This window comes from Nerophis ophidion, linkage group LG12 (genome assembly GCF_033978795.1).
Source record: "Nerophis ophidion isolate RoL-2023_Sa linkage group LG12, RoL_Noph_v1.0, whole genome shotgun sequence".
In the NCBI taxonomy this organism is placed as follows: Eukaryota; Metazoa; Chordata; class Actinopteri; order Syngnathiformes; family Syngnathidae; genus Nerophis; species Nerophis ophidion.
Window position 1 is genome coordinate 41,131,745 of NC_084622.1, and position 25,935 is coordinate 41,157,679.

The 25,935-nt window shown below is 40.1% G+C and overlaps 1 protein-coding gene across 1 annotated transcript in view; it reads left to right on the forward strand.

The window, feature by feature from the left end:
* Window positions 1-13,293: 13,293 nt before the first annotated feature.
* The window catches only part of LOC133563443 (pyruvate dehydrogenase protein X component, mitochondrial-like), a 41,737-nt gene continuing 29,095 nt past the window's right edge, over window positions 13,294-25,935 (forward strand). The window contains exons 1-4 of the mRNA XM_061917569.1: window positions 13,294-13,385; window positions 13,484-13,659; window positions 21,988-22,071; window positions 24,587-24,687. Coding sequence (XP_061773553.1) covers window positions 13,524-13,659; window positions 21,988-22,071; window positions 24,587-24,687 — 321 coding nt within the window. The 5' untranslated portion in view covers window positions 13,294-13,385; window positions 13,484-13,523. The remainder of the gene's footprint in view (window positions 13,386-13,483; window positions 13,660-21,987; window positions 22,072-24,586; window positions 24,688-25,935) is intronic.

Genomic DNA, 25,935 nt, shown 5'->3' on the forward strand with positions numbered 1-25,935 from the left:
TTCTCTTTCTATTCCACATCAATGTGGAATGCACTCCCAACAGGTATAAAAGTAAGTGCATCTCTATCCTCCTTCAAAACCGCTCTAAAACAACACCTCCAGGCAACTTCAACACTTTACTAATACCCTCCTCCATTCACATCCCATCTCCCCGGATTATAAACAACTCAAATGTACTTCTAATGTATTTATTTGTTCTTATGCTATCTGAACTCACTATGTTCTCTGCTGGCTGTACATATCCTACTAAATAAGACCTACACTGTTTCAATGTCCACATTTCTCTGTTGATGCAATTGTTGATGACTGAAGTATTGATTTCAACCAAAGCTCCTCATCCCACCCCCCGGATTGTAAATAATGTAAATAATTCAATGTACATACTATGATGATTAACTTGTGTGATGACTGTATTATGTTGATAGTATATATTTGTACCATGAATTGATTAACGTGGACCCCAACTTAAACAAGTTGAAAAACGTATTCGGGCGTTACCATTTAGTGGTCAATTGTACAGAATATGTACTGAACTGTGCAATCTACTAATAAAAGTATCAATCAATCAATCAATCAAAGATAGCTAAATTATGCGGCAAGTTAATAGACACGGTAGAATGACACATGTGATTATTTGTTATTTAACTAATACAACTAAGGCTGTCAAAGTTAAGGCAATAATGAGTAAATGGAAATTTGTTATGTTTCCCAACATGATGCCTGGTTGTAAAGTATTTTTAGAGTTTACTGCACAAAAACAAAAACAAAAAATAAACAACAAGTCTATGCGCATTAACTGGTTTTGAGGGTAAAGTACTTGTACCAGGCAAGTGGCAAGCTGTAGGAGCAAGCCTGGCAAGGCGATACCAATGAGCTGCAAACAAAAGAGAGTAGTAAACGTTAAACCACACTTTGGAGCAGAAAAAGTAGGAATGGGGTCAGCTGTCAAAAGGGCTAGTACGAACCTGCGATCGTTTGTTATTGTCAGTTAAATAAAGGGTTGATAATCACCGACAGGTGCAGTCTGTGGTACCGTTCTGCTGGATGATGATTTTAACATGTGCGGAGGAAAAAAACAGAACGAGTGAAAATAACAAACAGCAGGTAGGCAGAATACAACACATTTCCTTTAACAGCACTATTTGTTTTTGACCCACAACAATTGTTATTGTCATCAGTAATCTATTAATTATTTTGTTCAATTAATCGTGTAATCTATTAAAGCACTTCGTAAAGCCTCAGTGCGTATTTAAGGGAACATTGTTTTTTTTAGGGGTATCGGACTGTCTTATTTTGGCGGTCCGCTCCCTCCCTGTACTATCAGTGTCAGAGCTTGGTCCGCATTGCCGGCAGTAAGTCGAACACATTTCCAGTGAGAGTTGGACTCCGCCAAGGCTGTCCTTTGTCACCGATTCTGTTCATAACTTTTATGGAAAGAATTTCTAGGCGCAGTCAAGGCGTTGAGAGGTTCCGGTTTGGTCGCCGCGGGATTAGGTCTCTGCTTTTTGGAGAAGATGTGGTCCTGATGGCTTTATCTGACCGGGATATTCAGCTCTCACTGGATCGGTTCGCAGCCGAGTGTGAAGCGACCGGAATGAGAATCAGCACCTCCATGTCCGAGTCCATGGTTCTCGCCCGGAAAAGGGTGGAATGCCATCTCTAGGTTGGGGAGGAGACCCTGCCCCAAGTGGAGGAGTTCAAGTACCTAGGAGTCTTGTTCACGAGTGAGGGAAGAGTGGATCGTGAGATCGACAGGTGGATCGGTGCGGCGTATTCAGTAATGCGGATGTTGTACCGATCCGTTGTGGGGAAGAAGGTGCTGAGCCGGAAGGCAAAGCTCTCAATTTACCGGTCAATCTACGTTCCCATCCTCACCGATGGTCATGAGTTTTGGGTCATGACCGAAAGGATAAGATCACGGGTGCAAGCGGCCGAAATGAGTTTCCTCCGCCGTGTGGCAGGGCTCTCCCTTAGAGATAGGGTGAGAAGCTCTGTCATCCGGGAGGAACTCAAAGTAAAGCCGCTGCTCCTCCACATCGAGAGGAGCCAGATGAGGTGGTTCGGGCATCTGGTCAGGGTGCCACCCGAACGCCTCCCTAGGGAGGTGTTTAGGGCACGTCCAACCAGTAGGAGGCCACGGGGAAGACCCAGGACACGTTGGGAAGACTATGCCTGGGAACGCCTCGGGATACCTTGGAAAAAGCAAGACAAAGTGGCGGGGGAGAGGGAAGTCTAGGCTTCCCTACTTAGGCTGCTGCCCCCGCGACCCGACCGCAGATAAGCGGAAGAAGATGGATGGATGTTTTTATTAGTAAGTAATATTATACATGTTAATATAATAAATGCACATCATCAACCTTTTAACATGTATGCATTGAAAATAGGGCAGTAACAATTTGTTTTAACAACAGATTTCGTATTTGTGGTTGCCCCTATGTTTTGGGAACAATCACATTTTTTCTACACTGATACGACCCTAAATGATTTAGCAAGTTAAAGTCAACATAGTAAATTTTTTAGAAAAAAATGTGAAATAAACAGTTGATACACTTCACACTCAATCAATCAATCAATGTTTATTTATATAGCCCCAAATCACAAATGTCTCAAAGGACTGCACAAATCATTACGACTACAACATCCTCGGAAGAACCCACAAAAGGGCAAGGAAAACTCACACCCAGTGGGCAGGGAGAATTCACATCCAGTGGGACGCCAGTGACAATGCTGACTATGAGAAACCTTGGAGAGGACCTCAGATGTGGGCAACCCCCCCCCCCCCCTCTAGGGGACCGAAAGCAATGGATGTCGAGCGGGTCTAACATGATACTGTGAAAGTTCAATCCATAGTGGCTCCAACACAGCCGCGAGAGTTCAGTTCAAGCGGATCCAAGACAGCAGCGAGAGTCCCGTCCACAGGAAACCATCTCAAGCGGAGGCAGATCAGCAGCGTAGAGATGTCCCCAACCGATACAGGCGAGCGGTCCATCCTGGGTCCCGACGAGCGGTCCATCCTGGGTCTCGTCTCTGGACAGCCAGTACTTCATCCATGGTCATCGGACCGGACCCCCTCCAAAAGGGAGGGGGGGACATAGGAGAAAGAAAAGAAGCGGCAGATCAACTGGTCTAAAAAGGAGGTCTATTTAAAGGCTAGAGTATACAGATGAGTTTTAAGGTGAGACATAAATGCTTCTACTGAGGTAGCATCTCGAACGGTTACCGGGAGGGCATTCCAGAGTACTGGAGCCCGAACGGAAAACGCTCTATAGCCCGCAGACTTTTTTTGGGCTCTATGAATCACTAATAAGCCGGAGTCTTTTGAACGCAGATTTCTTGCCTGTACAATACATTTGGCAAGATAGGCTGGAGCTAGACCGTGTAGTATTTTATACGTAAGTAGTAAAACCTTAAAGTCACATCTTAAGTGCACAGGAAGCCAGTGCAGGTGAGCCAGTACAGGCGTAATATGATCAAACTTTCTTGTTCTTGTCAAAAGTCTAGCAGCCGCATTTTGTACCAACTGTAATCTTTTAATGCTAGACATGGGGAGACCCGAAAATAATACTTTGCAGTAATCGAGACGAGACGTAACAAACGCATGGATAATGATCTCGGCGTCTTTAGTGGACAAAATGGAGCGAATTTTAGCGATATTACGGAGATGAAAGAAGGCCGTTTTAGTAACGCTTTTAATGTGTGACTCAAAGGAGAGAGTTGGGTCGAAGATAATACCCAGATTTTTTACAGAGTCACCTTGTTTTATTATTATTACACTGCAGGTGAAGTATCTGATAGTGCTGTTATTTATTGTAGGGGAATTAGTTATAAATTAATTATTGATACAAACAAGTAAGTCCACAACAATTAATGGCCAATGCATTCACATCTTATTTGAATAAAGTATAACCAACACTTTAGGTTAAATTAACAAAAGGACATCTTCTATTCAAGAAATGTTCTATAAAAGTACAGTAACCAACATTTCAACGATACAATTACCTGCTAAATAAAGTTCTCCGACCTGGCCATACAGTATCTGTTCTCCGACATGGCCATACAATATCTGGCGGACATGGCGTCCCAGGTGTACAGAAGCATGTATGCTCCCTCATCCCTGTTGATGGTGTTGGCCCCTCGCTTCCTAATTCCCATAGCCTCCTTCATCCATCTCTTGGATTTCTTTCTTTCTCATGAAATGACCTCTCCTTGACATACGGAAGTCGGTGCGTTGACGTAACTTGCTCTGCTGTCACGTCGGTTGTGTTGGCCGTGTCTTTTGTGGTTTAAAGTTGTGTTGCGGCTTTATATTTTTGTGTTGATTGTCCTTGTCTTAGATTTTTTTAGCTGTAGCTGCAAAAGTGTTGTAATTTACAATATTGTCTTGAGGCGTTTGTCATGGCCGTTCTCGACCAACGCAGGTGTCCACCATTTTTGTTTTGATGACGCCACAGTAGACTGACAATAGACTTAAAGGCCTACTGAAATGAGATGTTCTTATTTAAACGGGGATAGCAGGTCCATTCTATGTGTCATACTTGATCATTTCGCCATATTGCTATATTTTTGCTGAAAGGTTTTAGTAAAGAACATCGACGATAAAGTTCGCAACTTTTGGTCGCTAATAAAAAAGCCTTGCCTGTACTGGAAGTAGCAGACGATGTGCGCGTGACGTCACCGGTGTGAGGGCTCCTCACATCCTCACATTGTTTACAATCAGCCACCAGCAGCTAGAGCGATTCGGACAGAGAAAGCGACAATTTCCCCATTAATTTGAGCGAGGATGAAAGATTCGTGGATGAGGATATTGAGAGTGAAGGACTAGAAAAAAAAGGCGAGGGCAATGAGAGCGATTCAGATATTATTAGACACATTTACTAGGATAATTCTGGAAAATCCCTTATCTGCTTATTGTGTTACTAGTGTTTTAGTGAGATGATATGGTACCTGAAAGTCAGAGGGGTGTGGCCACAGGTGTGGTGACCGCCAGTGTCTCCGGTGGGAGGAGGTAATGGTACGCAGCAGCTGCAGGAGGACGCAAGCTCCGCTCATGTCTACGGTAAGAGCCGACTTATTACCACAATTTTCTCACCGAAACCAGCCAGTTGACATGTGGTCGGGAACCATGTTCGCTTGACCGCTCTGTTCCATAGTAAAGCTTCACCTTCGGGAATTTTAAACAAGGAAACACCGGCTGTGTTTGTGTGGCTAAAGGCAGCCGCAATACACCGCTTCCCACATCCATCTTTCTACTTTGACATCTCCATTATTAATTGAACAAATTGCAAAAGATTCAGCAACACATATGTCCAGAATACTGTGTAATTATGCGATTAAAGCAGACTCCTTATAGCTTGGTTTGGGCTGGAAAAATATGTCCGCTACAACCCGAGACATCAAACGCACGCGTCATCATACGCGTCATCCTTCCGCAACGTTTTCAACAGGAAACTTCGCGGGAAATTTAAAATTGCAATTTAGTAAACTAAAAAGGCCGTATTGGCATGTGTTGCGATTTCATCATTAATATATAAACTATCAGACTGCGTGATCGGTAGTAGTGGGTTTTTGTAGGCCTTTAAGGTTTAACGTCCTTATCATTAAAATTGCTAAACTTCATATAAGGTCTACCTTTCTTAAATCCAATTATTTATTTTATCTAGATCGATTTTTGTAGTTTGATGTCAGATCGACACCTATCTTTCGGAAGGCCAACTTGCCGAACACAGATCAATATACTGTACTTGAAATTCTAAGAATATAACTCGATAAATCGATCAATTGATATACTCCTAATTGAAAAGAATGTCTAAATATTTAAAGTTCTGAGCGCTTTGGTCAGAGTTTACGGTCAGGGTTTGATACATTTTTATTCATTACACAAATGAAACCATTAATTGATACAGCAGAATAAAACTCAAAGTTTTTTTTATACTTTAATTAATCAATTAATTAAGAGAGAAGCTGCTGCATTTCAGTTGATGTTGAGCCATGAATAGCGAGCAAAAATGGACAAAGAAAAGTGAATATTTGACAGCAAGTTTAACTTCAAAACCTCCGGAAAGTGACTTTCTCGACAAGACCAAAATTATTTCAGTCTACTGTTGCAAATTAAGTTATTACTGAAACAACACAACCACACAACCAACATACTCTAAGCAACAATTGCTAAATAGGTCTCAACAGCTTTGATTTTGTGACCTATGAATATTGTAGAATACTAAGACGGTAGACTCGCTTTGCTAAAGCGTTTACACTCTCAGCTGAGCTGAAGATGATACAGGCGCACTGCAGGTATTTTTTTTTAATTGTCATTGTTAATAAATTAAAATCATAAACAATTATAACGTTTTTTTTGTATTTTTTAAGTGAGTTTGTGTGTCGAGCTTACAGCATGTGTAAAACAGTATGTTTGTTTGTGTGAAAGTGTTTTATGTGTATGTATGTATGTATGGAAGTGTGTGTGTGTCTGTAAAATATTTATTGTGTCCATTTGTGAAGTGAAACATATTTATATAGCGCTTTTTTCTAGTAACTCAAAACGCTTTACATAGTGAAACCCAATATCTAAGTTACAATTAAACCAGTGTGGGTGGCACTGGGAGCAGGTGGGTAAAGTGTCTTGCCTAAGGACACAAAAGTAGTGACTAGGATGGCGAAAGCAGGAATCGGACCTGGAACCCTCAAGTTGCTGGCATGGCCACTCTACCAACCGAGCTATGATGCCCCAATAAATAGCGGTGAATCCATATCATATAAACATATCCAATGGTCTGGTTGCTGCAATTGCAGGCTTCACGGTGGAAGAGGGGTTAGTGCGTCTGCCTCACAATTCAAAGTTCCTGCAGTCCTGGGTTCAAATCCAGGCTCGGGATCATTCTGTGTGGAGTTTGCATGTTCTCCCCGTGAAAGTGTGGGTTCCCTCCGGGTACTCCGGCTTCCTCCTACTTCCAAAGACATGCACCCAGGGATAGGTTGAGTGGCAATACTAAATTGGCCCTAGAGTTTGAATGTGAGTGTGAATGTTGTCTGTATATCTGTGTTGGCCCTGCGATAAGGTGGCGACTTGTCCAGGGTGTACCCCGCCTTCCGCTGAGATAGTCGCCAGCGCCCCCCGCAACCCCAAAAGGGAATAAGCGGTAGGAAATGGATGGATGGTTGCTGCAATTGCATCACCATCTAGTGGCCAACGAGAGTAACTCTCTGTATACTTTTATTTTTTATACTTTTTAAAAAAGCATAATGTATAACCCATCTCTACCCACCACGCAGTCTGATAGTTTGAAAAACAATGATGAAATATTAACATTGCAACACATGCCAATACGGCCTTTTTAGTTTACTAAATTGCAACTTTAAATTACCCGGGAGTTTCTTCTTGAAAACATCGCGTAATGATGACGTGTACGCTTGACATCACGGGCTGTTAGGAAATATGAGCGCTGCGTGCACACTCAGCTAAAAGTCGTCTGCTTTAACGGCATAAGTGCACAGTATTTTGGAGATCTGTGTTGTTGAATCCTTTGCAATTTGTTCAATTAATATTGGAGAAGTCAAAGTAGAAGGATGAAGTTGGGAAGGTTTAGCCTTTAGCCAAACAAACACACGGTGATTCCTTGTTTAAAATTCACGGAGGTGAAACTTTACTATGGATCACCGCGAACATGGATCCCGACCGAATATCAACCAGCAGGTTTCGGTGAGAAAATTGTGGTAAAAAGTCGCTCCTTACCGGAGATCAGCTGAGCTTGTGCCGCCCATAAGGCTGCCGTCGACTTTCCTGAGACACTGCACGTCAAGACACCCGTGGACACACACCTCCGACTATCAGGTACTGTTAAACTCACTAAAACACTAGCAACACAATAGAAAGATAAGGGATTTCCCAGAATTATCCTAGTAAATGTGTCTAAAAACATCTGAATCCGTCCCAATGCAATAGCGTTTTTTATTTTATTTTTTTCTAGTCCGTTGCTATCAATATCCTCACACACGAATCTTTCATCCTCGCTCAAATTAATGGAGAAATTGTCATTTTCTCGGTCCGAATAGCTCTTTTTGTTGGAGGCTCCCATTAAAAAGATGTGAAGATGTGAGGAGCCATCAACATGTGACGTCATCGTAGAGGCAGGGCTTTTCTGTTAGCAAGCAAAAGTTGCGAACTTTATCGTGGATGTTCTCAACTAAATCCTTTCAGCAAAAATATGGCAATATCGCAAACTGATCAAGTATGACACATAGAATGGACCTTCTATCCCCGTTTAAATAAGAAAATCTCATTTCAGTAGGCCTTTAAGCCAATTTTGTATGAGGCCAACACTTTGGCTAATCCCATATTGCTAGCATTACAAAACTAATTTGTGACTAACGACAAGAAACTACAGACACAAAGCAATTAACTATTTGAATTGTTTGAGAGCCCTACATAAAACAACATTAATATGTGTAGTTGCTGTGGTGACATCTTTCCTGTTTCCTCAAAAGTTTAAATCTGAAGACCAATCAAAAAATGTAACTGCAAACATTATTGTATTGCACTGTTTTCGAAAATGTCTGGTTATTGGTGATCTAATGTGAACTAAAAAAAAAGTGCACATACTATTTAGATAATCATACTTAAACTGTCATATCAACACACGACATCCACAGTCAAACATTAAAAGTTATTTTTTCATGTTAACAAAATCACCGCGCTCCAACACTAAACAGGCAAAGCCCGATTCTCGGCGAGCGGAAAACAAACATGTATGATGAAGTAATTGGGCATGATTAAGTTACCTTGAAATATGTTGAAATGCCAGTATAGTAACTGCCGTGCCTGACACAGGTGAGGCAAGCATAAACTGAAACCGGGTGTAGCGTTTCTGCTATTTTTCCAAGGAACATAGTCATGCACTAACTGGCTCTGTAGCATTGATGCCTAACGGTGAGCAGGATTGGTGGAAAATACATGAATGCAGTTTTGTAAGCGAAGTGATCCATGTACAAAACCAAAAACAATTTAAGTTGGCACGTTGTGTAAAAGGTAAATAAAAACAGAAAACAATGATTTGCAAATCCTTTTCAACTTATATTCAATTAAATATACTGCAAAGACAATATTTTTAATGTTCGAACTGAGAAACTTATTTTGTTACTGTAAATAATCATTAACTTAGAATTTAATGGCAGCAACATATTGCAAAAACACTTATACGGGGGCATTTTTACCAATGTGTTACATGACGTTTTCCTTTTAACAACACTCGTTTAACAATATTTGGGAACCGAGGAGACCAACTTTTAAAAGCTTTTCAGGTGTAATTCTTTCCCATTCTTGCTTGATGGACAGCTGAAGTTGTTCAACAATCCGGAGTCTCCGTTGAGGTATTTTAGGTTTCATAATACGCCACACATTTTCAATGGGGGACAGGTCTGGACTACAGGCAGGCCAGTCTAGTACCCACACTCTTTTACTATGAAGCCACGCTGTTGTAACACGTAGCTTGGCATTGTCTTGCTGAAATAAGCAGGGGCTTCCATGATAATGTTGCTTGGATGGCAACATATGTTGCTCCAAAATCTGTATGTATCTTTCAGCCTTAATGGTACCTTCACAGATGTGTACGTTACTAATGTTTTGGGCACTAATACACCTGCATACCATTACAGATGCTGGCTTTTGAATTTTGCGCCGAGAACAATCCGGATGGTTCTATTCCTCTTTGGTCCGGAGGACACGACGCCCACAGTTTCCCCAAAAAATTTGAAATGTGGACACGTCAGACCACAAAACACTTTTCCACTATCCGTCAGTCCATCTTAGATGAGCTTGGGCTCAGCAATGCCAGCAGCGTTTCCGGGTGTTGTTGATACATGGCTTTTGCTTTGCATAGTAGAGTTTTAACGGATGTAGCGACAAACTGTTGTTACTAAAAGTGGTTTTCTGAAGTGTTCCTGAGCCCTTGTTGTGATATCCTTTACACACCCATGTCGCTTTTTAATGCAGTACCGCCTGAGGTATCGAAGGTCCATAATATAATCGCTTACGTGTAGTGATTTCTCCAGATTCTCTGAACCTTTTGATGATATTACCGACCGTAGATGGTGAAATCCCTAAATTCCATGCAATAGCTCGTTGAGAAAGGTTGTTCTTAAACTTTTCGACAATTTGCTCATGCATTTGTTCACAAAGTAGTGACCCTTGCCCCATCCTTAATTGTGAATGACTGAGCATTTCATGGAAACTTCTTTTATACCCAATCATGGCACCCACCTGTTCCCAATTAGCCTGGTCACCTGTGGGATGTTCCAAATAAGTGTTTAATGAGCATCCCTCAACTTTCTCAGTCATATTTGCCACTTGTGCCAGCTTTTTTGAAACATGTTGCAGACATCAAATTCCAAATGAGCCAATATTAAAAAAAAACAAAAAACAAAGTTTTCCAGTTCAAATGTTAAGTATCTTGTCTTTGCAGTGTATTCAATTGAATGTAGGTTGAAAAGGATTTGCAAATCACTGTATTCTGTTTTATTTTAAGATTTACAAAACTTTCCAGCTTAATTGGTTTGTACAGTTGTTATTTGGCCTATTGCTATGCTGTAGCTTGCGGCCAAACATTTGGATTATGAATCTCGAATGTGGGGCAGCACGGTAAACTGCAGTCTTTATTTGTTCTTTTGGTCTAAAATAATTTCCTGAAATCAAATAAGTTTTGCACCAGGTTCTAATTTATCGAGATGCACGTGTACTGTTCTAAAACTGATTTGTAAGATAAAACTCAATTATGAAATAAAGTAATTAATTGTATGCACTGGACTCTAAATTATTTTAAACTGGGCTAATTCTCGTTTTATATTATGGATCTGGGACTGGAGGCATGAACACCCAATAATACAACGTCTTTCTTTGCGTACTTAATGATTTTTTTTTTTTTTACTGTATATTCATAATAAGATATAGGCCAATACATTTATATAATTATCATTAAAAATTACAGAATATCAGTTACATCTTAGAGATAGGGTGAGAAGCTCAAAGTAAAGTGAACTATCGAGAAGAGCCAGATTTGATGGTTCGGGCATCCTGTGGGCGCCTCTCTGGGAAGGTGATTAGGGCACGTCTGACCGGTAGGAACCCACAGGGAAGATCCAGGACACAATAGGGAGACAATGCCCTGGAGGAGCTGGACAAAGTGGCTTGGGTGAGGGAAGGTTGGGCTTCTCTGCATAGGCTGCTGCCCCTGCCACCCAACCTCGGATAAGCGAAAGAAGATAAATGAATGGATGGACAGTTACATTCATTCCGTTCAGGACCCTTCAGGACTGTGTGACAAGGGGAGGCACTTTCGTGTCTTCTGCGGTGCTTTTTTGCGAACTTCTGGATCTGCCGCTCGGGAGCCTTTTGGCCACGGAGACCAGCTGCTGGGTCTCTGCCACACCAGAGTCCGTTTGGAGGGACTGGAGGAGATGCGGATGAAGAGAAAAGGACTGTGGGGCTGGCGCTGAGCGCCGGGACGGACAAGCTTGACAGTGTCTTGGCTGAATGAGCGTGTATCGGACACCTGACTGGACACAGGCCGAGAGTTAGACAATGGTACAGAGCTCACCACAGTGTTTATGTTATTTTTATTTTTTTGTAGCTGTATGTAGAAATGGCTGGTTGCGCCAGATATGCTCTTTTAGTGTCTTTAATGCCTGTTGTGTTCTTTGATTTTTGATGTTTCCCTCTTACACACATGCTTATGTGTGCAATGGCTATAAATGTTTTTTTCTCCTTGGCCTCAGTCTAGACCCCCTTTCCAGGGGCCCTGGCTTAGAGTGAATATCATCCCCCCCCCCCTACCCAGCTTTTACCTGTTTCTCAACTTTTTTGGAAGTCGGCAGACTCGTCAGCGAATCTGTTCGGTCTCCGCGTAATGTTTGTCTGCTCTTGAATTGGATTGTGCTGAATATCTTAATTTCCCCTCAGGAATTATTAAGGTATTTCTGATTCTGATTCTGATTCTGATTCTTATTTAATACCATGTACTGTATTGAAAAAAAAAAATCTGGAAAACTTTGTGATAAAAAACATTATCCATCCATCCATCCATCTTCTTCCGCTTATCCGAGGTCGGGTCGCGGGGGCAACAGCCTAAGCAGGGAAACCCAGACTTCCCTTTCCCCAGCCACTTCGTCTAGCTCTTCCGGGGGATCCCGAGGCGTTCCCAGGCCAGCCGGGAGACATAAAAAACATTAGTTAAACAATATTTCTAAATTGTTTTCATTCAATACTTACACACACACACATATATATATATATATATATATATATATATATATATATATATATATATATATATATATATATATATATATATATATATAAATATATATATATATATATATATATATATATATATATATATATATATATATATATATATATTAGGGCTGCAAATCTTTGGGTGTCCCACGATTCAATTCAATATCGATTCTTGGGGTTGCGATTCGAAAATATATCGATTTTTTCGATTCAACGCGATTCTCGATTCAAAAACTATATTTTTCCAATTCAAAACGATTCTGTATTCATTCAATACATAGAATTTCAGCAGGATCTACCCAAGTCTGCTGATATGCTAGCAGAGCAGTAGATTGTTTTTAAAAAGCTTTTATAATTATAAAGGACAATGTTTTATCAACTGATTGCAATAATGTAAATTTGTTCTAACTATTAAACAACCCAAAAATATGACTTATTTTATCTTTGTGAAAACATTGGACACAGTGTGTTGTCAAGCTTATGAGATGCGATGCCACTGTGACATTATTGTTCCTTTTTTAAATTTTTTATAAATGTCTAATGATAATGTCAATGAGGGATTTTTAATTACTGCTATGCTGAAATTATAACTAATATTGATACTGTTGTTGATAATATTCATTTTTGTTTCACTACTTTTGGTTTGTTCTGTGTCGTGTTTGTGTCTCCTCAATTGCTCTGTTTATTGCATTTCTGAGTGTTGCTTTGGTTTTGGAATTGGATTGCATTGTTATGGTTTTGCTGTGTAGTGGTTTGATGGATTGATTAAAAAAAATAAAAAATAAAAAAAATAAATAAATGAGAATGGACTCTGAAACGCACAACGTATTCGATTCGATTCGTATTCGAATCAATTAATTACCGCACCCCTTAAATATATATATATATATATATATATATATATATATATATATATATATATATATATATATATTCTATGTACGATTATGCCCAAGTTTGCCAAGTGACTACGCTACTGCAGTTTGTCCAGCAGATGGCAGTAACCAAAACAGTTTACCCTTTAAAACGTCGTAGCGTGAGGAGTCTCAAAAGGGGTTACATGTCTAAAGCCTGTCTAATTGTATGACTGATGGTAACGAAGGTAAAGCCAAACAAAAGCAACGATCAAAAAATAATTAAATACTATCGAATATAAGTTAATTTCAGTCGGCACTGAAAACGTTCAACATTTTTCGTCAGGCATCTCCATCGGCACTCCTCTCTGTGTGAGGTCGACAACATGGCTGCTTCTTTGCTTTTAGGTCGTCAAGGAATTCTATTTGGCCTCAAATTATCCAACATTAACAAGTCGTTGTGGGCCGCACAGTCGTTACAGGAGCATGCCAGGCATTTCTTGCAGTCTTCAAGGATCTTCGGTGAGTGACAGTACACGCCGGGATCTAGTCGAAGCACACGATGTTTCGACAGCAAACTAGTCAGTATAGAGGACATTGTTAAATAAACTCCATTAAATAGTTTTACAATATTGGTAACACATGAATAGGGTTAGCCGGCTTCAATTAACTTATTCAAAATTGCCTAAAATGTATCATGACGAGGGTGGTATATATTTAGGATTGTTTATACGGTGACAATAACCATAGACATCACATTATTATTATTATTATTTATTTTTTTTACAAAAGGGATTAAGGGACAAGCGGTAGTAAATAGATGGGTGGATGGGTTTACCAAAACTGTAAATATTTGTAAAATTCAGTGATTAAGGAAACGATTTTTGTTGCCTTTTTTTCCTCTGATTATGCTTAATATAGATTGTAACAAGAACAAGAATAATGGCGGTTATTAGTTGGCCATTTACAAAAACGAGTCATACACGGGCGAGGCAGCTTTTTTATAGATTGATTTATAAACAATATTGTGATCCGGGAAGATGCCTTTTGTTGCTATTGCAAAACAAAAGGACTGCTGTCTGTAACAGTGCAGTGTGGTGGTAAATCCAGCAGATGGCAGCAGCACATTACAGTAATATTACCAAGGAACTTTGACGTGCCTAAAAACAATAAACCTTTTTTCAACCTTTTATGAGTCAAAGCACATTTTTTTTCGTTGAAAAAAAATCCAGGGGAACACCAGCAGCAGAAAATGTTAAAAATTAAACTCCATCCATCAGAATCAGCTTTATTGTCATTACGCAGGGTAACGAAATTGAGGCCATTCCATACAGTGCGATGTGTGCATGCAAGAAAACAATGTGTAAATATATAAAAATATAGAAGTGCAAAGAAAGGTGTGGAAGAGAACAGTGTACACTCTATACCAGTGGTTCTCAACCTTTTTTCAGTGATGTACCCCCTGTGAACATTTTTTTAAATTAAAGTACCCCCTAATCAGAGCAAAGCATTTTTGGTAAAAAAAAGAAAATGTTAAAAAATAAACTCCATCCATCAGAATCAGCTTTATTGTCATTACGCAGGGTCACGAAATTGAGGCCATTCCATACAGTGCGATGTGTGCATGCAAGAAAACAATGTGTAAATATATAAAAATATAGAAGTGCAAAGAAAGGTGTGGAAGAGAACAGTGTACACTCTATACCAGTGGTTCTCAACCTTTTTTCAGTGATGTACCCCCTGTGAACAGTTTTTTTAATTCAAGTACCCCCTAATCAGAGCAAAGCATTTTTGGTAAAAAAAAATAAAAATAGATAAAGAAGTAAAATACAGCACTATGTCATCAGTTTCTGATTTATTAAATTGTATAACAGTGCAAAATATTGCTCATATGTAGTGGTCTTTCTTGAACTATTTGGAAAAAAAGATATAAAAATATCTAAAAACTTGTTGAAAAATAGACAAGTGACTCAATGATGAATACAGATTTCTACACATAAAAGTAATCATCAACTTAAAGTGCCCTCTTTGGGGATTGTAATAGAGATCCATCTGGATTCATCAACTTCATTCTAAACATTTCTTCACCAAAAAATAAATCTTTAACATCAATATTTATGGAACATGTCCACAAAAGATCTAGCTGTCAACACTGAATATTGCATTGTTGTATTTTTTTTCACACTTTATGAACTTAGATCACATTTTGTTAAAGTATTATTCAATAAATATATTTATAAAGGATTTTTGAATTGTTGCTCTTTTTAGAATTTTTATTAAAAAAAATCTCACGTACCCCATGGCATACCTTCAAGTACCCCCAGGGGTACGCGTACCCCCATTTGAGAACCACTGCTCTATACTCTCTGTACAATGTACACTTTGTAGACGCTGTGCAAATGTAAACCGTATACACTCTGTACAAATGTGACTCTATACACTCTGTACAAATGTACACTCTATACCAGGGGTGCCCATTACGTCGATCGCGAGCTACCAGTCGACCGCGGGGGGTGTGTCAGTCGATCTCGAGCCAGGGTTTTAAAAAAAATAGACCTAAAAATTAGTGATCATCAATCTTCACCAAGACGTCACTTAAATGATATTCACGGTACCGGAGGATCTTGTGAGATGACGCTGGCTGCTGCAAGATCATTATTATTAAAATATGACCGAGAGGAAGGCGAGAAACACTTTTTATTTCAACAGACTCTCGCGCCGTACCTTCCGTCAAAACTCTAAAGGCCGACTGCACATTTCCTATCTTCACAATAAAAGCCCTGCTTCATGCTGCCTGCGCTAACTAAATACAGAGTCTCGGAAAACTGGCGTACACAAGCGATCCCTCAGAATGCACGCCAGCTTTCCGAGACTCTTATTTTGTTAGCGCAGGCAGCATGAAGCAGGGCTTTTATTGTGAAGATAGGAAATTTGCAGTCGGCCTTTAGAGTTTTGACGGAAGGGACGGCGCGAAAGTCTGTTGAAATAAAAAGTGTTTCTTGCCTTCCTCTCTGTCATTTTTTCATAATAATGAACTGGCAGCAGCCAGCGTCATCTCACAAGACCCTCGGGTGCCGTGAATGTCAATCAAGCAAGCTACGGAATTTGCCGCCAATGTTTTTCTTGTAGAGTGTATGGAAGCTGGATGAATTAGATGCCAAAAACCAACCACTTTCATGTGGTATTGTACAGAAAGGACAACTTTTTTTCTCCTCCATTTGAAAATGTGGGTGTTATCATCATTACTGTCTGATTCCAATCAATGCAAGTCATCAGAATCAGGCAATACACCAACTTATATTCTTGTCTTCGTGAAAGAAAGACATCTATATGTGTTACACATGCTTGTATTATCATTAAACACATTTAACTTGTTTACAAAAATCTCTCTTTCATAAATAAATAAATGTAAATGATATATATAAATGAGGTAGATCCCCTCGAGTTGGTCAATTGAAAAGTAGCTCGCCTGCAGAAAAAGTGTGGGCACCCCTGCTCTATACAGTGGGTGAAATTAATATATACATGAATATTTACATGAAAAAAACAGGATGGTTGGTGGAATGGGTTATTGCACCGAAGAGAAGGCAGTTATGAGGGTCAATGGGGCAGTCCGTTCAGGGTGGTTATGGCCCTGGGGAAGAAGCTGTTCTTTAGCCTGTTTGTCTGGGTTTTAATGCACCTTTAGCACTTCCCAGAGGGCAGTAGGTGGAACAGGTCAGAGCCATGGTGGGTGCTGTCCTTGATGATGGCACTGGGGGGGGGGGGTGCTGGAGCCTGTCTCAGCCGCATTCAGACGGGAGGCGTCATACACCCTGGACAAGTCGCCACTGCATCACAGGGCCAACACAGATAGACAGACAACATTCATACACTAGGGTCGATTTAGTGTTGCCAATCAACCTATCCCCAGGTGCATGTTTTGGAGGTGGGAGGAAGCCGGAGTACCCGGAGGGAACCTACGCAGTCACGGGGAGAACATGCAAACTCCACACAGAAAGATCCCTAGCCCGGGATTGAACCCAGGACTACTCAGGATCTTCGTATTGTGAGGCAGATGCACTAACCCCTGTTCCACCGTGCTAAAAAAATATTGGTTAAAAATATGTTAAACTGGCTGAAAAAACTGAGTGTTGCCTAAAACCAGATAAAAAATACATAAGGAATTAATAAAGACCCAAACTAAACAAAAATATGTTTTGATAAAATATAATAATGCACATACATCGGTATTCAACTATGCCACTCCAAAATAAAAATAATACACAACATGAATTAAGGCTAGTGCCAGAAGCTGCCTTAGATGTATATTTTGTAGTGTGCTGTTCATATTTGGGCGTAAAACATAACTTTTAAGAACTTTACGAATTTGAATACAGTCAAGTGAGTTTTTTTAAGATAAGAAGTCACTGTTACGTGCAAACACGGTAAAATTAGCTATGTTTTCGTTGCAGTTTTTTTTTTTTTTCAAAATAAAAGCGCTTTGCGCAAGTTACGCGACACGAGAGTGTACACAAAGCTTTAGCTTTGTACTGTCCATATAAGTACTTGGAGAGTACTAGTACTTTTCTGGTGTTGCATCGTCGATCAAAATTCCAGCTCTGTTTTATAGGGTAAAACTTTTCACCATGTTGTCTGTCTTATTCAATTTGAAAAACCTTTGAAATCATCTGTTGTTTTATTTGGGTCCAGTGTTCTTTTTGTTTTCTCCGTTGTTGTTTTTTGAGCCATCATCTCTATCGACACTCTGCTGTTCCCAACACACACACACATATACACACACACAACGCATCCACAGCACGACTCGTAGCACTTGGCAATGACACTCTCATGCAAGCTCTGTACAAAGTAGTCATGCTGAAACAATATCTGTGTATATTAAGTCCTGGGCACTCAATGTGGTCTATATTTTATACATACAGTATGTGTTAAACTTATCATGATCCGTTACCCGGGTTATGTTTAGTTTTGTATATCCGTAGTTGTTGTCTATTTCTGTTTCAGCATCATTGTCCGTTTTCTTAGTTGCCATGGGTGCTGATTTTCTTCACTAATTAGAGACCTATTCATTCCTGCCTCACGCCACAGTCTTTCTGGCAGTCTTGCTCGCGTTATGCGACAGTTTGCGTTTGGTTATTCCTACTTGTTGCAAGCCTCTTGCTCGTTCATGTGTTAAGCTTTGCAGCATTTTCCTGTGCCATCAACACGCCTGCCTTTTTGTGTTTTTGCTCTCGCTCATTGTGAATAAATAGACGTCTTGCCTGCACGCTGCCTTCCTGCCATCCTTTCTGCATCTTGGGCACACGATCTTGGTAACCATGCGACCCAGACGTAACAGTACTTGGGCGTAAGACTCGTCAGCTGCTGATAGTCTGGCGGCACTCACGTCCGCCCTCCTCGTCAGCCTCGAAGGTGGCCAGTCCGTGGACGCACCCCAGGCCATAACCAGCCATGCCCAGGACTTGGGCGTGGACCATTATGGCTGCTGAGGATTTATTCTCGCTCACATCTACCTCTTCGTCGGTCAAGTATGTGGCCAGTTCAAGGATGCTCTAGGTGCCATCAGCATCAATTCCCAGGACCCAGCCAGGAACGTTTACAGCTGCAGCACGCTCACTTCTGCATCCTCACCGGCCACAAATGTGGCCATTTCGTGGTCGCCCGCCTCGCAAGGTGCAGTGGCGTTCAACTTGCTGCCGCCACCTGACTTGTCTCCGGTGGCTTCGGGGACACTTAGCTTGGCGACCCGCCATCATGTCCTCCCTCCACCCTCCCATGACTATGGACTTATTTTTGTTTGGGACGTCTGGAATGCGTTCATTCGGGGGGTACTGTCATGATCCGTTGCCTGGGTCATGTTATGTTTAGTTTTGTTTGTCCTGAGTTGTTGTCTATTTCTGTTTCAGTATCTTTCCTAGTTTTCTTAGTTGCCATGGGTGCTGATTTTTTCACCTGAATCCGATTAATGGTCGGGACGCTCACCTGCTACTGGTTATGAAGCAGAGAGGTACTTATTCGTGCCTCACCCCACACTATGTCTGGCAGTCTGGCTCGCTTCATATGACAGGTTGTGTTTGGTTACTACTACTTGTTACTAGCTAGCCTTTTGCTCGTTCTTGTGTTAAGCTTTGCCCCAGTTTCCCGTGCCATCGGCACATCTGCTTTTTTGCGTTTTTCCCTCACTTATTGTGAATAAAAAGGTAGTTTGCCTGCACGTCACATTCCTGCCTTCCTTTTGCATCTTGAGAACCATGAGGCCCAGACACAAAAAAACTAACAAAAGGGATAATTGAAGCAAAAAAAAAATCTTTTTTTTTTCGAATCAATCCAATCGATAAATCATTGTAGCCCTAAGAATTATATGTCACATTGACCCACATGTAAGAAGGTATTTTTCTTGGGGTTTATATTTTGTTGGCAGACAATGAGCGGTAGTCCAAGTTTTAGGTATTTTTGGTCCGCGTAATTATCACTGAACCATATGCTGCTTTTAGAGTAACTACTGTCTAACATCACTATCCTGAATGTTATATTGTATTATAATTTAATAAAGGATTATCTATCATCTATTTTATTTAATATGTTCCATCATTATACAGTGTCCGTCAGTTTTACCCCATACATTCTATTTACTCTTTAATGTTACATTATTTGATTAACACATTACTCAACATTATATATATCCTGTGCTTATTACCAGTCAATGTTTCTGTCAACTTCTACACATTTGTTTATTGATTTTATACATTCACTTAAAAATGCACACAGTACAAGCTGTATAAATTCTGATATATCATTCATAAAAAAATTGTAACCTTGTTAATTTTAAACACAGCAAATGAACAAACCAGCAGCGTTTAATGAGATATGGAAAAGAGGTAGAATTTAGTAACATTTTCTTTTTCGTACTCCTTTTTAGCAAGAGTTGAGTTTTGGAAGTGTAAAAATGGGGAGTATATATATGTACCATTGTTAAGAATGTTCACGATACGCTAAACCATTATCATCCATCCATCCATTTTCTACCGCTTATTCCCTTTTGGGGTCGCGGGGGGTGCTAGCGCCTATCTCAGCTACAATCGGGCGGAAGTCGGGGTACACCCTGGACAAGTCGCCACCTCATCACAGGGCCAACACGGATAGACAGACAACATTCACACTCACATTCAAACACTAGGGCCAAATTTAGTGTTGCCAATCAACCTATCCCCAGGTGCATGTCTTTGGAAGTGGGAGGAAGCCGGAGTACCCGGAGGGAACCCACGCATTCACGGGGAGAACATGCAAACTCCACACAGAAAGTTCCCGAGCCTGGATTTGAACCCAGGACTGCAGGAACTTCGTATTGTGAGGCAGACGCACTAACCCCTCTGCCACCGTGAAGCCCCTAAACCATTATCATAGAAGTATTAATATAGTTAGCTTAATATTTAGATTAAAAAATCTCCATGTTCAAACCTGGTAACAAATATTCTTCTCTCCTGGGGGAATACATATAGTTACAACATCACTCAACATGCCAAACTGCTGCTGTTTTTTTTTCAATGCACATTTGAATTTTAGTGTACAAGTGATAAATACTTAACACTCAGTGTCAACTACACTTCAATGCAACGCATTGTTGACCGTGACTTCAATAATTATAACCTGAAACGTGCACAAAACAATGCAAAAAAGTTTCCTTGATAAAGTACGCAGCAAGTCGACAGTATAGGGCTGCACAATTAATCGTCACTGAATCGACATCGAGGTTTTCATTACTACAAATATCAATCCGCCTGTTATCTTTCAATTGAAGTAGATTTGTCGAGCCTTGCATCTTTGGCCTCCTGACCAATCAAGTGGTTACGGAAATAGCTCTCTGTGTCAGTGTGCTAATAACAAACACCAATTGTGTTGTATTAATGCACAGTAACTGAAAAACGTTTTAATGGTGACATTGTAACATGACTGAAGGAACTTCTCCAGTATGAGGCCTATCAACTTAGTTCAAAACGGGTGGATGACGATTAGAGTACAACAAGCGGCAAGGAGGGTGTAAGCAAACGTGGATTTGTTCTAATGTGTGGCAACATTGGACAATAATATTTTATGTTGATTGACAGTCTAGAAGCAACTTGACTTCCTTCACTCGAGCGGTTTTATGCATTTAAATGAAAATAATCTAAAAATCACAAATCAAATCACATTTTACTTGTTTTTTTCCTCAAAATCATGCAGCTCTAGTCTACAGTCTGTAGTGGTTTGGCTCCTCCAAATTCTAACACAATCAGTTCAGAGACACTAATCTGTTATCTATTAAATGAAAAAGAGCTTCCTCCATTTAAAAGTATTTAGAGCAAACAAACCAAGAGTATTCTGTTCCTAAACAACCATTAGACATATTTCTGCAGTCAAGGCAGTCCTCTTCGCCTCAGTTGCAGACTTTTCTGTGTCAGCGTTCAGACTGAGTCTTGCTCAGTGCTGCAAGACAGTGGAACTATATGACCCCTCTGAGTGACTACTGACTTGGTACTGTGTCCCAAAGGCAAGTAGAATATGAGTGTCTTTTGGTCTTGTGTCTTCCACGATCAGGATTTACATATCAGACATGGCTGGCCAGCATTCTACTTTTACTGTTATGCTTCATCCGCTTTGCTGTTGGGGTTGAAAAAGCCAAACCACACGGAAACCACCTTTTCTACAATCAACTGCGTTTATAGTACTATTTTTTTTTCACAGGGCAATTTATAATCTAACTTTCTGACCAGATGTTTTCAGGGAAATATATATGGGTTAGCTGTCTTGTGACCTTTGTAATTCAAATGCTGTTATCTCTATAGCTAATATTATTCTGTTATTTTCCTGTAGGTGTCACGCCAGTCAAAGTTGAAATGCCAGCTTTGTCGCCAACCATGGAGGAGGGAAACATTGTCAAATGGTTAAAGAAAGAAGGTACAATAATACACTTACAGCCAATTTTTGTTGTAATTATTCACTACCCTAAATGTGTATATTACTTCCAGTTCAGTCATTAGTGCCACAAAATCGCCAACTCGTAAATTTATCTAAATGCCTCAAATTTACTAAGTGAGAATGGACCGCAGTAAGCGCTGATAATTTTGTCGATGGCAACACATTACTCTGTAAGCCAAGATGAGCTTGCACTGTTACACCGATGGACCTCTGCTGGTTAATTGGCTCAAGCAAACGCAGCAGTCACTATTCATTACTGCTTAGCAGCACTGCTCATCCCAGCACTGCATTCGCACTTTCATCTGTCACGTGGCAACCAGCCGAGTTCCGATTGGTTGCATTGCTATGTTTCCATGTGCTTAGGGTGAGTTGCTTGTGTGAGAAAGTGAAGGATGAATTCTCACTGACAAGAAAGAAAACAATCTGGCCCCTAGTGTACTTGGTATGACTGAAAAAGCATGGGGTTTTAAAATATGATGTGTGTGATATCAATGCTGATAATAAATATTTTAATAATAGCTGGTGTGCATCATAAACTTTGGCTCAGAGTTTATTATTTTACTTATGTAATTTACCCTTATTATTTTGTCTATCCTGACATTATTTCTTATGTACATATACATAGGTAACATACATGCTTTCAGTGCTTTGTAACCATTGCTTATTCTTAGAGAAGAGGTGAAAAATATGGGATATGCTGATTGGCATCAGTAGATTTTAGTAAAAAAATTACGTGATTGCTTATTGCATATTAATGTCATTAAATGCCGATCACAAAATTTGATCCCATCTGGCTGATACTTTATTCAATTTTGGTCCCTCGGTTAACAGGCAGCTTGCAGATCCCTAGTTATGTCAATACACAGTGTGGAGCGCTCCCCTAAGTTAATAATAATCACATCCATTAAGGTAAAAAAAAAAAGCATTCGTAGGGATCATAAAGGCGCCTTTGGCAACCTTTATGGGGCTGCCCTGTTCAGACTTCGAGCACGTAACTAGGCCCCATGCAACACACACAGATTTATGTTTGTTGACAGTTAATAATAGCAATTTGGCAAGTTGTAGATACCAACGTTGCAATCATTAAATGTATAACCGATTGTAGCAACAACATGACTGCCAATTGTTAATTACTTCTCTGGAACCGCTTTTGTGGTTTGTGGGGGCGAAGTTGGTAGAGTGGCTGTGCCAGCAATCTGAGGGTTACTGGTTCAATCCCCACCTTCTACCATCCTAGTCACGTCCGTTGTGTCCTTGGGCAAGACACTTCACCCTTGCTCCTGATGGGTCCTGGTGAGCGCCTTGCATGGCAGCACCCACCGTCAGTGTGTGAATGGGCGAATGTGGAAATACTGTCAAAGCGCTTTGCGTTCCCTAAAAAGGGGTAGAAAAGCGCTTTACAAGTACAACCCATTTACCACTTGTGTGTGTGAGTGTGCACGGGACAGTGGTGAGTGACAGCAATGAACAGCAGAATAATTCCTACGGCCGACAATCAATTTCTATTTAATATAATTAGTAATTGTAAAATATGTGGACATTTTAAAACATATATAAATGTTCTGTTAAACCACTAATGGTAACTTCAGGTTTTCTGCAGGGTGTTAAAAATAGTTAAATGGATTCTGTGAAAATTCGGGCCCTAAATGGTATTAAAAATAATAAATACCATGTCCAGAGGCATTGTAATGTTTAGGATGCTACAGGTTCAGAGAATCTGGAGAAATCACTGCACATAAGCGATAATGTTACGGACCTTTGATCCCTCAGGCGGTACTGCATCAAAAACCGACATCAGTGTGTAAAGGATATCACCACATGTGCTCAGGAACACTTCCTAAAACCACTGTCAGTAACTACAGTTGGTCGCTACATCTGTAAGTGCAAGTTAAAACTCTACTATGCAAAGCGAAAGCCATTTATCAACAACATCTAGGAACGCCGCTGGCTTCGCTGGGCCCGAGCTCATCTTAGATGGACTGATGCAAAGTGGAAAAGTGTTCTGTGGTCTGCGTCCTCGCAAGTTATCTGTGGCACAGAGTTAATGAACTTCGCAGAAGTGAAGTGAAGTGAATTATATTTATATAGCGCTTTTCTCTAGTGACTCAAAGCGCTTTACATAGTGAAACCCAATATCTATGTTACATTTAAACCCGTGTGGGGGGCACTGGGAGCAGGTGGGTAAAGTGTCTTGCTCAAGGACACAACTGCAGTGACTAGGATGGCGGAAGCGGGAATCGAACCTGCAAACCTCAAGTTGCTGGCACGGCCACTCTACCAACCGAGCTATACCACATATCCGGATTTAAACCAAACATTTTTCCTGAATAATCCATAAACTTTACTTTGTAGTACAGACCTCTCTCTGTTGGTATATCATCAAAACAAGTATTTTGTTTACAAATACTGACAATGTTGTTTTTAAATTGAGTTCTCAAAATGCCGAAATGTTTTTAATTGTAGTCTATGTATGTGTACCCTTTCACTTTTGTAGGTGAGGAAGTGACAGCGGGTGATGCCCTTTGCGAAATTGAGACTGACAAAGCTGTTGTTACCATGGAATCTAATGATGACGGAATCTTGGCAAAGATCCTGGTGAGGCAGCAAATACCAATATGTTTAGGACCATCTGTATTGTTTAGATACAATATGTGCAAATATCAGGAATTATAATTTTGTTTTCCTGTGATGAGATGATTTGTGGTTGTTTTTCCACTCCCATACATGTTAAAACCTTTTACTTAAGACTATTTCTACATTGTTTGCAATGCTTTAGTAAGATTAATTCATGACATATTTTCCCTGCACAGTGACATTGTACTTCTTTTTTTTTTTTAAACATGTGTTATTGGGTTTTTACAGACACAATTGACAAAACTAAACACAAATACATCGAATGCTGTTTTACCCCGCCACAAGTAAAATTAAATATTTTTTTTAAATACAAAAAAAGAGAAAATAACAGTTAGAACATTAATAATTAAACAAAATAAAGGGACCACCGACAGATGTCAACATAAATCACAGACAGCAGCACTCCTAAATGACCTTAGAGATATGTAACAACCAACAAGCACACAGAAGACTAATCAACCATCCACATCCCAGTGGTGTTTTAATATGGCTTAATTTGGAGATTAGTTTCTCCTATATATATCTGAAAGGCACATCACAGTTACTGAAACTTTGCATTTTCAATCCAGAGAGTGTTGCAAGGAGGCACTGTTGCCTTCCAATCTAACTAAATAGTCTACTTACAGGAGTTAGTTAGTGACATTGTATTCTAAGAAGTTTTCAGCTACAGACATCTCTCATCCTTCTGTCCATACCCAACTGTGGAGTTAGCTGTTTGAATTGTTAACAGGCTTCCAAAGATTGAGCAATCAGTTGTCTTTGAAAGACACCAGATTTCCCCACATTTAACCATTATTTTATTGATTGAATAGATTATTATTAAACTCTACACAATAAAAAAACCTTTCTCCATGTCACAGACATTACCTGAAGAGACATGCTCCGAGGCTAAATTGTACAGAATAAAATTGTCGCCAAAAAAAAAAAATGATTGTCGAAATTAACCTGTGAATTTTTTTCTAAACATAATCCATTTCATTTCTTGGTTATCATTTTTTTTTTCCACATTCCCTTACTCTCTTTGTTTAAGCTACTATGAGGTTGGGAGTTTCCATAGCAACAACTGAAGAATTGGGGGTAGGGGCTTTTGAGCTGAGGCAGGAGAAGAAAGATGGCTTGCATGAAAAAACCCGAGCTCTCTTTCACCCTGTGTGTGTGTGTGTGTGTGTGTGTGTGTGTGTGTGTGTGTGTGTGTGTGTGTGTGTGTGT